General features: G+C 36.9%; 1 protein-coding gene across 12 annotated transcripts in view; it reads right to left on the bottom strand.

Annotated features, from left to right (window-relative positions):
- Window positions 1-3,198: 3,198 nt before the first annotated feature.
- Window positions 3,199-13,747, bottom strand: part of CLOCK (clock circadian regulator) — a 133,574-nt gene continuing 123,025 nt past the window's right edge. For 10 of the 12 annotated variants that reach the window (XM_081227145.1, XM_081227146.1, XM_081227141.1 and 7 more), the window contains 2 exons: window positions 10,862-11,126; window positions 3,199-8,196 (listed from right to left, as the gene is read on the bottom strand). In XM_081227145.1, the coding sequence (XP_081083271.1) occupies window positions 8,017-8,196; window positions 10,862-11,126 (445 nt within the window). In that variant the 3' untranslated portion in view covers window positions 3,199-8,016. The remainder of the gene's footprint in view (window positions 8,197-10,861; window positions 11,127-13,747) is intronic. The other 2 variants (XM_081227147.1, XM_081227149.1) reach the window with 1 other exon arrangement.

Raw genomic sequence — 13,747 nt, 5'->3', positions numbered from 1 at the left:
GATCTAAAAGTGTCAGTTAAAAAGCAGCAGTTCACATATTTCTGAAAAAGTCATTTTTAGAAACTTTTAAGGAGTTCTCTACCATGAAAAGTGTGTTACAGGGTAAAAAAACCACAATGTCCATGAGTTAAGATAAAGCACTTCAAAGAAATCTCAGGTTAAATCCTGAAACTACACCAGAATTCTCTGTAGTTAAATACCCCTAATACTGCCTTAGATTATTACAAACAGAGTAAGTGAGGAATTGCATTATTTCTTTTCCAAGAATAGAAAGGATAATTCCTTGTTAGAAAGTAGCTGGTACCATCATAGCCCATACCTGGAAGTGCAGGCCGCCTGGTCCCAGCACCAGCGTAACGGCGAATAACAGCGAAGCTTTCTGAGGCACCACAATCTTGTAACAGGACACAACTTACTCAGAGAATTTGGCAGCTCAGACCTTAGCTACAAGGTAAATATTGCTAATGCAGTTACACTTCATTGCTGAATAAAAGAGGAAAATGTCATTGGTAGTGCTTTTAAAATATTTAATATTCTTTAAAATCCAAAATAATGTGATTCTTACAAGTTATGTGCCACATAAAGCAGGTGTTATTTCTTTGAGAAATGCAGGTGATACTGGAAAACATAGCACTGAGGTATTTTTTATTTTTAAAACTGAATAAGGAAACAAAGTCTGAATCTAATTAATTTTACATTTATAAAAAAAACTCAATGCTACTGCTTGGCTCTTTTGCTATAATTTTAGGTTCTGAATACATTACAAGAGTATGGGAAAGAGCATTATAATAGTACATACAGTTTTTAAAAACTGTGCACATCATAACCTGGAAAAATGATCATACAGCAAGAGGCCTGGGTGGAGGTAGGCTAATAACACTTTACCTGTTCTCAAAGGACAGCTTTGAGAAGCAAGTGTAACCAATTGTAATACCAAATTAAAAAGGCAATATTACACAAGTAACAAAATGATCCGCATTTTATATAATATTGAATTTCCAAACATAGCTCATGAAAATCAGCAGAGAACCTATTATAGCACCGTTGAAACCATTCATTATCCCATTGTGCTTCTGTGTAATTTAGGATTTGGGCTGAAGATATTACTTGGAAAATGTCAGTCTTGTTTTTGTAAATCAATCTGGATTTCAATGAAATGTTTGCTTTAGGAAAAAAAGGTATTCTTAGCCATTTATAGCTCCACCCTTTCAGAAGGAAAAATGACAGGCTATATCTAATTTTAATTTAAAACCAAGAACCAAGCAGTAAGGACACATCAATGTCAAGAGTAGTACACTAAGAACCACACAGAACATTAGAAAGAATTTGGTGTGTGTTTTTACAATTACCAACTGATGTTAAATTAACAATTAAAAATTTACAGAGATAAAACTTTCTCTTTTTTTTTTGCACTAACTGGTTTCAGTACAGCACTGAATTTAACTTGTCTTTGGGCTTCAGTCTTTACATAGAATGAATGTGCAAGTGCCATACTGAGCACCTTCCCCAACTTACACCATGATAAAACAGATTTCAGAGTAATTCTAGGATGATCTAAATTACAGCTGTTCTGGCTGACATCTATAAAGGAAAAGGACATTTCCTGGCCAAATTCTTTTTCTTTTTGCTTGATGGTGATTGTCTGGTTACATAATACATCAGTCTGAAGATAACAGAGCTTTCCTAACATTTTAACTCTTTAGTATTAGTACAACCATTGCCAGCAGTGAATCTGTACCAGTATAGGCCAACTCAAAATACACATTATAAAACATCTGAATGTAGTTTTTAAAGCAATGTTACTGTTTGTTTCCTCAGAAACTAAAAAGCATACATTGAAAAACATCATATCTCCAATTTAACCCTTAGAGTCAAGAAACATTTTTATATCATTAAATCCAATTTGTGGTTGACCTCCTTTAATTTCCATTCTCTAAGGGATCCCAAAAGCTAGAGTGTGCTCTGGACCTGGGCTGTGGGACTCAAGAACTACTCTGGGAGCCCTAAGGTGGGGAATTCTGTTCCAATACAGACCAGCAAGAAGTATCCTCAAATTTCTAGGCCTCAAATGTTCAAACACTGCTTTATTGGACAATGCTGTGTATGGAGGTTTGGTGTGGCTTTGTTTTTAAAGGACCAAGCAACATTACACTATGTAAACACAGCAAATATTTTTTGTAGAAGAGTTTGCAGTATTCCACCTGTATTTAAGGACTTTAGATTTTAATATGGATATGATAGTGATGGCCATTAGAAGATGCTGACTGTTTTAATAACATTTTCCCAAATGGGCAAAACAGGCAGCGCGTGTTTTGGGTTCCGTCATACTGGCGTTTGGCTGTGTTGGGGAAGTTATATTAAAAGTGCCCATAAAATAGAAAAGGCAGCAAGTGAAACTAGAAAAAAGTTGGAGCTATATGAAGCAGATTTGAAAGGAGTTACCTTTACTGTTTCCTATCTAAGTTGAGAACAGCAGGGAAGCACAGGGGCATCTGGACTGGGGCTCCACTGCTGTCCTGAAGTGGAACAGGTTCCGATCGCCATGAAGAGGCGTCGCGAGGGCTAAGGACTGCACCCCAGATAGGAAGAGCCAGTCCTCCACATAGAAGATTACAAGGCAAAACAAAACAAACCACAATTAAATACGCTGTGAAATCACTCTGATGAGAAAACAGAACACAAAGATATTTAAAAATATAAATAAATACATTTAGCCATTTTTATTCAAGAAACCCAGAGAACTGCTTTCAAAGCAATTGCTTCTTTAAAAACCACTTTCTAAATTCTCCCATAAATATTATTTTGATTGTCACTTAATGCAGCACCTCAGTATTTGCTGGTGGTGGTGGTGATGGACTTTCACTTAATACTTCTTCATAAACTATTTCACTAAAGAACGTTTCCCTAGGAAAACTCAGGCAGCTTACAAAATATTGTTAAATACTCAAAAACAGAACCTGCAAAGTATTATTTTATTTAACAAAAACAAGGAATGTAGTGTTAAATTATGACATGGGGAAAAAGTATGCAAAACAGTCACATGGAAAGAAAGTTTTAATTTTTAATATCCACGTTTGCTTAACTTCTTGTGAGCTGTTCAATACTGTTTCAAACATCCTGAATTAATAACTGTACCAACAAAATTCATCCCCAGTGTTTCCACAGGAGACATTAAAATATGACCAAATTATTATTATGTTTTCTTTTCTTCAACCAAAGTAGTCTTTCTCAGTCCTTTCTGTGCAAAAATATTACAAGAGCAATTCAAATGGAAACACTGAAATGACATGCCAACATTTCAGAGCACATTTAAAACACCCAGAATAATTCTTGAAATTACTGTATTCTAAAATATGACTACCAATCACTTTTAGGTTAGTTCTATACATCTATTCACACTGATGCAATTCTCCTAGACCTCTGAAAATAAACAGGCTCATTGGTCTCTTTTGGTGTCCACACGATAGGCAAGATAGGTTTACAATAGTGTCTAAATGGAGCTAGGCATCCACAGTCTCTTGACTCCACCACATTCAAAACAAAAGTCAAAGTTCATTTGGCTACCATGAAATCACTCCCATAAACCTACTATGGTTCACTGGATCTAAACATTTCTCAGAAATGTGTCATTTAAAAATTTCACCTAAGTGATGATTTGGGGATCCTTTAGAAATGGTAATATCTAAGATAATAAACTTTATCAAAATGAGTAATTGCAATAAAGTGCTTGTTACCTTTCAAAATGATGCTTTTGGACTGTGGTGTGTTGTCTGCGAAGTGTGTGCTATTCCTATATAAAGGATCCCCAGGCATGAGAGTTGGGTCTTCTCACCTGTCTCAGAAAGCAGCAGCACTATCTTTTGGTAGGCTGACAATAGGCACATTCCCCATGCGGATGAGGCTAAGCTAGAGCTATGGCAAAAGGGGAAGTAAATTAGAAAAGTGGGGAGGCATGTGAAGGGTTCCTATTATATTCATAGTTATATACAAATATATTAAATATGCTATAAAAATAGTCAACTCTTTTCCTTTGCAATTACTTCAGAAGCTCCTTTTAGAAGAATGCTCACCCACCCCAAACAAAAGACTCTTTTCCTCCAATCACTATAAAATGGCAAGTGCCTTTGTGCTGTTTCTTTTCCTCTGTTTAAAAGTTCCAATCAGCTTATTCCTGGCTAGACTCACTCAGCAATAATAATATCCAGTGTTTATACCTTCCAACACTGACTCCCGAGGGACTAAGAACAGGGTCACAGACATTGGAAAGGTTATAGACTTGAATGAGTTTTACACAAATGTTTCTCAACAAACTTTCAATTACCAGAGAAATATAGGAAAAGAAAAAAAGTAGAAATGAGCAATACCAGAGCAAAATGCTATTTGCAGTCCACCAAAAAAAAAATAGGCTACCTCAATGTCGTGGAGACATTTTAAAACACGTTGAGCAACTTCCAGTTTAAAATAATTTTCACCTGTCTGTGTAGAGCCGGCAAATAGAGTACTATTTTAAGGGGCCCCTTCCTAAGGCTTCTTGAACAAGGGTTCAACAAACAGTGTCCTTAACTAACTGCAAGCAGACCGCTTTAAGGCAATGACCAACAACCCAAGCACTTCTGAAGAATTACAACACTTTCACGAATCTACACTGAGAATTCTACAACAAACTATTCAAAGTCACTGGCATCCTTTTATTACTAGTACATTCCTATACCAGATTTACGTGACAAAGCAGAGCACAGGACGCAAATTACCCCCTCAACTTGGGACGGAGTTGGGAGACTGAACTGTAGTATTCACTCACACGCTACCCCCATCTTCCCCCATATTTGCTTTTCTGCCAATATTTTCACTCAAAAACTGAAGTGCTTTTGAGTGTCTTGGTTCTGGTCTGACGCCACTCGCAGCAGCAACTTCATGAACCCTGACAGTCCTCACTGGTACTTGTGAGAACAGTGACTCACCCAGTGCCACAGCAGTCCAAAGAAGATAACACCTAATGACTGCCACCCAGAATCAAGTGTTCTTTAAGAAAAACCGAGTATCTATGAGAGTAAAGCAGAGGGAAGATAAGATTTTTAAGTAGTTGAAAGGTGTTCCTATTTGGTACTTTTTCATGACTTAGATTTGGATTTTAATTAACAACTTTGGCTACAGAAATGAATGAAGAACAGGCAACTGCTGAATCTTCATCAGAATGCTCAAGTCTCAATTCATGGAGGAGGGGACAGGGACTGCTTTGCAGTCCAAGTTCCAGGGAAGCAGGAGGAAAACAAAGTTAAAGGAGGAGCTGAGAGGCAGTTACTAGCTCTTCTGATCCAACATTTCATTCTGACAGCAAAAGAAAAGCTGCTCCTTTAAGTGTAGCAACCAATTCTAAGCAGGAAAAAAATGAGCTGTGAGGAACAGCAGGAATTATAAAGCAAAATCTTGTCTAATTTTCTTTCCCAAATATTTGTGAAGATGCAAAAATGCTTGAAGGGACTGGGGGAGGAGAATGTGCATAAACAGTCTACAGATTTACCTTGTGGCTTGTCTTATATTTTGCTTGTGTTAACCTAAGTACACAGTACTCACGGTTCACCATCTTTCTTTTTATATATGGGACTTAGAAAATAAGCCTTAATAGTTCATCATATCTTTTGTTTGCTAAATCTGTATCACTACATATTGCCAATAAATAAATGAGGCACAACTCAGATATATATGGAATGGCATGATAAGGTTAAGAAAGGCAATTTGAAAGGGGAAAAAAATACTGTTGCCATACTCTACAACATCAATGTTGTCCACGTGTACATATGCTCAAGTACACAGATATTCTGACATTTATTCTTGACATTCATGAGAAAGTCAGATGTTCATTTAGCTAGAAGAGGAGCTCCTTGATATGTTAATTACTGATTGGCATCTAGTAACACTTCTTTTGTAGAAGGGTAGGTACCAAGTCTCTTTGGTTGTTTTCAACATTAATTTTCTAGTTTATGTGTGGCCAGGCATGGTTTGCTACAGAAAGACAAAGTATACCCCTTAAGGATGATAGCAAAGCTGAGAACAGAAAAGTCTTAAGAACTGACTGAGAGTTCCCCTGACTCCTTTATCTAGCAATTCTGTACTAGATTATTTTCATTGCTGAAATCTTTTCTATTTAACAACCTCAATCCTGTTACACATTTTCTTTTAGGGTCAATTTTGATTTATTATAGCTTGCTGTCTTCCCTTTCCTCAGTAATAATTTTTGATATTCTAATAGGACATTTTCCCATTAATTTTCCTTTGTTCTGTAGTTATAAATTTAATTATTAGTACCATAAAATCTATAAAATGCTTTTTTTAATGTATGTAATTCTGGTTGGAACTTACTACCTTAAGAATGTATTAACAAATGAAATCTTAGTTCATGTTTATGAAGCATGTGAGCTACAATATTCTAGTGCTGTAGTGAAGGCAAAGCCAATTCCTACCCCCCCTTCTTTTTTCTTCACAGGATTTTAAGATCACATAGAGCAAATATTTACTGGTAATTCCTAAATGACTACATAGCTTTAAGGAAAATGATGATTTAGCAAAACAACTTTGTGATTACATTAGTAACTCTGATGTATCATTAGGATGTCATCTTTTATTTCGAAATTATTTGTACCTCTAAACCAAGAGACTCAAAGCAGTCTTCATTAGAAACTTAATGGCACTGACACCCACATGCTATTAAAAATGTACCAAGATTTCAAAACTGCTACTGAAACCAGACGATGAGTTCAAGATGGTGAGTTATCACCTGAATCAAAATCAAGGCACAATGGGTTGTTTTTTTGTTTTTTGTTTTTTCCTCAAATAACCCTGAATCATTTCTGACTAAAAGAAGCACTGAAATTGTGGGGATAATAAAAAGGTTCCAACAAATCCTAAAAGTTAAAATTCCCACCAGTGAGAATGTTAAAAAGTGCCTAAAATATTTTGTGTGCAAATTCACTCCTATAACTGAAACATTCTTGAAATTACTTTCAGGCTTGTTAAAAACCATTTACACAACTATTTCCAACTATGAACTAGATCAAAATATGTGATCAAAACTCCCAACCATCTTAAAATAAAGCAGTGCAAATCCTATTTTCAAACATAATTGAAAAATAATGAAATGAGGGATATTTCTGAGTAACTTGAAAATCCTGTTTCAAATAATTTAACCTGAAAAAAAAAATTCATTCCCAGCAGCACATCATACCTCACTGAACAAACTGTGACATCACAGCCAAAGTATGAACAAAAAAAGACTTGTGCCCCGGAAACTGAAGAGGAGAACACTACGGTATGGTAAACAAAAGAGAAGAGAGGATGTATTAGTTTGCACATGGTGTCAGAATCTAAGGAAACGTACTCATATCTAAATGAGATAATGCTTTCATGCAGCATACAAAATGTTTTGCTTTCTCTCCTTTTATCCAGACATATACATAATATTATTTTTACAGCATCTGTACATAGAGAATTTAAACTCATACAACATTCTGAAATTAATTACTATTCCATCATTATCCAAAAAGGGAGAGGGGCTGGGGAAGGGGGCCTACTGAGTCTACTGGACTGTCTTCATGGCATCATTGTAAGCAAACCCCTGACATGGCAGTGGTGTATCCTCTGTAACACTTGAAAACAGGCACAGAACCACTCAAAGTTACTAACATTGTTAGTGCCTTTCTTATTCACTGGAGGTCACGTTTCATAGCTGAGTTTCTTAACATTTGGCAATATACTCTTTTTCCATCAAAAAATATCTGGGCAAGTAAAACACTGTCAGAATTGGCTATGGCCCTATGATCATCTCCTGCTGGCTGGTATTTAATGCACATCCGCAGCACGAGGCAGCATTTTCTCTGCTAACTAATTCCAGGAACTAGAACACTCCATACTGCATCTCATGAAACCACTGGAACTTTTCATCCTATCCTCAGATCATCCGAGCAACTCTTTTATGGGCCACCCCCTTCCTCCCTTGAGGGCAGAAAGGAAGCGTGTGTGCTACTGTGGTTGAACCTTGGAAGGATCAGTCAAACTGTCAGTCCTGCGCCGATTCAGTTGCTGCTGTTGCTGAGACTGGTGTTGCTGGTGATGTGACTGAGGGAAAGTGCTCTGCTGTAGTGGAAATGCAGCAGAGAGGATAAGCTGAGTTGAAGGGTTCCCGTGGAGCAATCTAGAAGTCTAAAAAAACAAATGGATTATGCAACACTGCTTTACCCCCACTATACTGTCTACATTAAGATTTAGTCAACTTTTCCACTCTCCGCAGGGACAAAATCTGTACATAAGTTTTGCTTTCTCATTTAAAAATGGTATTTTGGAAAATGCTAATGAGGATTTCCCTCTTCCTGAAAGTATAACAGAATTTCATTTTTTAAAAGGAAACTGAGCTAGAGGTTTTATGGTGCAGAAAGCAATCTATGCTCTGAGGCAAACCACACATGGTCTTTCACTTTATATGTCCTCAAGACCACATTTTAAACAGATGATACAATTTAAGCATCGCTAAGAGCATATGAAGCATGAACATTCTGAGGTCAAACGGACAACACCTTCTGCACAGGCTTTTTGATTGGTGAGAGCAGCAGTTCAGTGGCCAAGAGCATGGGCCCTGAGGTACACTACCTGGGTTCAAACTCTGGCTGCCCCATTTACCCGATGTGTAACTTGGTCAAGCTATTTACATCTCTGGGCCTCAGCTTCTTCATTCACAAAATAAGGATAATCACAGTACCTCCCACAATGGTTTTTTGTGAAGATTAAATATAAACATTATTATTATTTAAAAGTACCATAAAAATGAGGGCAGGCAAAGTCAGAGACTTATGTCCTATAGGTAGCAGTATGATGTAACAAAGAAAAAGCAAAACAAAAAACGAGCGGGCAATCTGAAGTCAGAAGCCCTGGCTTTGAGTTTTGCTCTGCTATTTATTAGCTGTGTGGCCTTGGGCAAATGTCAAGTCCATGAACTTCAGTTTCTTTTGCCTAATTGCTCCTTCTAGAGATATAAAGGAAACTAGCCAAAAGAAAGTGAAAGTCTTTCCTCACTACTGACAATACATCTTGATGCAGGGTTCATAATTTTAAACTGCAACTGTGATGGGTGATTTCTGCAAATGTATACGAAGGACACCTGCACATGCACACAAAAGGACAGATCTTTGAAACTTTAAGGCCATTAAGCTTTGCTAAGGACCTGGAGACATTTTCTTTTTCCCTTTGTTATTAGGAAAAGCTTTTGTAAGATAAAGAACTCAGGATATTTATGAGCCTTACAGGGTTACAACAGAGGTACACTTTGGAACTAGGTGTTATATAACCAGAAAAGACAAATTGTGTATTTCTATCTACATATGAGTGTATTTCTAAAGGGTATTGCCTATCTTATTTCTTTAGTGGTCCCATGTCTTTGGAATGTTTTTTAGAAGTGGAAGAGAATGTTCATTCTTTTAAGAGCCCTCGTTCCCTGAGAGACTTAGAAAACTGAGCTCTTAAGGCAAGTCTTCTCCCTTTCTAAGCTTTTGCTTAATTTTCATTGAATACATTTCCCCTAGAGAATAGTTTATAACTTATTATAAATTCTTGTCATTAATTCATTTGTAACAATAGCTAACCCAGTCATTAATGGCTGCACTGTAGGCTTAAGGTCTAAGGGGTTGTATGATTCTCAGAGATATTTAGGGAACTAACCTCTTTTAGTTTAGCACATCACCAAGTTCAGAATTATATTTGTACCAGAACACCAATGGTGATAAATTAACACTGTATTTATGTCTGAGTATACAGTATAACACTGAATCTTCTAATCATACCATGTGCTGTATAACTTTAAAACTGATGATATGTACTTGGCATACATGGAATGGTATCCAGCACAAATCTAGGTTTAGCCTACATTCAAAATCGCTGGCCTTTTAGACCAGGAAGGAAAAAGTTGGATTTCCAGGTGTCATAGTATGCTACTGTGTACCCCCAATGAGGGTACTGAGGTCCAGAAATTTGTCCTGCTGATTTCTTTGCTGAGGATCCCGATCTAGGTGACTTTGTTCTGCACCCTTTAGATAAGTAGCTTCTGTCTGATAAACCCACATGAGATCTGTGTCTGCATTTTGGTTAATCTGAGTGTCTATTAATATATTCATCAAGACAGTGGTCGTCAACTAAAGCTAGTTATGTGCCTTACACCACACTCAGTGATTTGCATGCTCCTTTTACCCATGAGATATTAACTACTAGCACCACCATATTACAGATGAGGAAGCTGAATTGTAGCAAGTTGAGTAACCTGCCAAAGGTCACGAAGTATGTGGTACAGCAGTGACTCAATCTCAGCACAGCCTATGCCTCCACAGTATATCCCCTCTGATGTTAATATATTACCAAAAAGTCACTATAAAATTTAATCCAATAAAATAATTTAAGATAATGCCTAAACTAATTAAAAAAAAAAATCCCTTTCAACACCTCTGCCCTGTAGAGAGTACAGCTTGATGGGCCACTAGGAAAACAAGAGAACAGAGAAAGGTGCCTTTGCTTGAATTCCAGAAACTCTAGCCAGAGAAAGCTCTATGTAAAGTACCTTGATATGGGCAAGAAGCAGCCACTTACTCTATCCAGCGGTTCAGACAGTGGGGTATCTCCACAGCAAGGTTAAAGGTTTTCCAAAGACAGAACAAGAGAAGAAAAAATAGCCAACTGGGATAAGCTTTCTGTCTTTATATAAATTTAAGTCGTACAATGAGCCTTTATGGACTTCTCAGATCATTTAAAAAATGTTCCTTTAATCCCTAATTTCACTCCATAAAAGTAAACAGGTCTGGGACAGCTTCCCCACGGGGAGAATTACCTGTAAAAACTGCTGCGGCGGTTGAGCCAGCTGCGCCTGCGGTGGCTGCTGCACTGCAGGGAGTTGCTGTTCCTGGGAACTCTGCTGCTGCTGCTGCTGCTGCTGTGGGACCGGCAGTGTCTGTGACTGCGGCGGTTGTGGAGCAAAGGTAGGGTAGGCAGTCACCACCTGACCCATGAGCATAGCGCTGGGCACCACGACCGCCCCGCAGGCTACAGGAGCAGTTACTAACTTGGTCACAAGCTGCTGACCTTGAGAAAATCTGCTAGGAGGAAAGAACGGGAAAGGGAGTCAGAAGTACAAGGTATACATTATGAAAGGCGTTGGGCTGAACATTTCTCTAAGATAATACCCATGATATTGCCAATGAACTGATAGGGTATAACTCTAAGATAATCCCCTTTTAATACTGCCATATTAAAAGCTGTACGTTCCAATTTTGTTTCATGTTTTTAAAGATTCCCTTTGGGATATCAGTGAAACAAAAATGTGTAGAGCAAAATGAAGTGATCACAAACAAAAATACAAAACTTTTTTTTGATATCCACATGCAAAAGAATGAAATTTGACCTTTACGTCATATATAAAAATTAACTCAAAATGGATTAAAGACCTAAACATAAATGTTGAAACTATGAAACTCTTGGAACAAAATATAGGGGGAAAGTTTCATGACACTGGATCGGGCAATAATTTCTTGGATATGACACTAAAAGTACAGACAACAAAAGAAAAAATAGATAAACTGTACAACAAAATTTAAAATGTTTATGTATCAAAGGACACTATCAACACAGTGAAAGGGCACTCCACAGAGTGGGAGAAAATATTTGCAAACCATACATCTAATAAGGGGTTAATAACTAGAAAATATAAAGCAATCCTACAATGTAGCAACAAACACACACTCTGATTAAAAAAAGGCCAAGAGTCTTGAATAGATATTTCTTCAAAGACGATATACAAATGGTCAATAAGCACTGAAAAGAGGTTCAACGTCACTAATCATTAGGGAAATGCACATCAAAACCACTAGGAGATACCACTTCACATCTATTAGGATGGCTACTATCAAAGTGTTGATAAGGGTGTGGAGAAATTGGAACCTTTGTGCACTGTTGGTGGGAATGTAAAGTGGTTCATCCACTATGGAAAACAGTATGGTATTTTTTCAAATATATTAAAAATGTAACTACCATATGATCCAGCAATTCCAATTCTGGACATATACTCAAAAGAACTGAAAACAGGGACTCAAATAAGTACTTGTACACCCATGTTCATAGCAGCTATTCAAAACAGTCAAAAGATGGATACAACCCAAGTGTCCATCAGTAGATGAATGGATCAACAAAATGTGATATATACATTACAATGGAGTATTACTTAGCCTTAAAAAGGAAGGAAATGCTGACACATATTAGAACATGGATGAACCTTGAGGACATCATGCCAAGTGAAATGAGCCAGTTAGAAAAGACATATATTATATGATTCCATTTATATGAGGTATCTAGAGTAGTCAAAGTCACAGACTTATGTGCTTAGAAAGTAGAATGGTGGTTCCCAGGAGCTAGGGGGAAGAGAAGTGAGGAGTTATCGTCCGATGGATACAGATTTTTAGTTTGAGAAGAAGAAAAAATTCTAGTGATTGATGGTAGTGATTGTCACAATGGTGCGAATGTCAATGAACTGTACATGTGAAAATGGTTAACACAGTAAATATTATGTATATTCTACCACAATAAAAAAAATTTAACCTGTTAAAAATATCAACTTTTTTCTTTCTATAAAATTACTAGGTACTTGGGAGGTAGGTATATGTGACACATGATTTTGCTAATCAAAAGAAACTTAAACTAATCAAAATAAAGCGGTCATAAGGGAATTTTTAAAAAACTCTCTAGGTTTACAGATGTCTACTTTGCAAGCTATATCTTATAAACATTATTCAAAACTAAATGATATCCTAACAGTACATAAAAATACACTCAATTTATAAATTTATCAAGAAGCAGAGTGCCCACCGTGTTACAATGCACTAATATTCCCTCCCACCCACCTTCCTTCTTCCACAGTCTTTAATAAAAGGACAACAACAAAAAACGATGCCTCTTCAGGGAACAATATTATTTCTATCTGCCTTTTCTGTGAGATGAAGTTAGTTTCCAACACTGGTCATCACGGTGATGAAATTGAGACATGACTCTACCGTCGATTTAGCATGACACAGCTGCAATTACAAACTGTTCAAAGCACATAACTACGATTAAACTTAGCACATATACATACTTTATATGCTCCACAAGACAAAATAAATCTATTCTGAATCCATTCCAAATCTTAAAAATAAAATACTGTATATTATATACTTCAGGACCAAATGCATTATTTAATGCAAAAACATATGTAGTAAAAAATTTACCTATAAAGAAAGCACAAAGAAACAAATAACATTACAAAGTGGCTTAATCATAGAAGTGCTAAGCACTAATTTCTCTGTAATCTTAAAAGTAATTAGTATCTGAATTGTCCAATTGCCCACTGGTAAACTATGAGACTACCTCATCCCTCTCTGGCACTAAAAGAGTCTGCAATCTACTTTGGCTTAACTTCTGTGGCTTTGTATATACTCCTACCTTTGCCTAGAACACCCTCCTGGACTCCTTGCCACATGCATATCCAAAGCCAAGCTCTTTAAGACTCAGGTCAAGTATCTCCTCCCTGAAGCTTTCCCTGACTACACTCTTCTCTTCACCTGCTTGCCTCAATCCATAAAACTGCTCACTTCCTCCTTTCTAAAGACCTAGTAAGGATTTATCACATCAAACAATACTGATTATTTACCTTTCTATGGCTTTGACTAGTCTGATCTTTCTCCTGGGA

Source organism: Mesoplodon bidens (genome assembly GCF_964165515.1).
Source record: "Mesoplodon bidens genome assembly, chromosome: 1".
In the NCBI taxonomy this organism is placed as follows: Eukaryota; Metazoa; Chordata; class Mammalia; order Artiodactyla; family Ziphiidae; genus Mesoplodon; species Mesoplodon bidens.
This window is presented reverse-complemented; position numbering and strand designations above follow the sequence as displayed.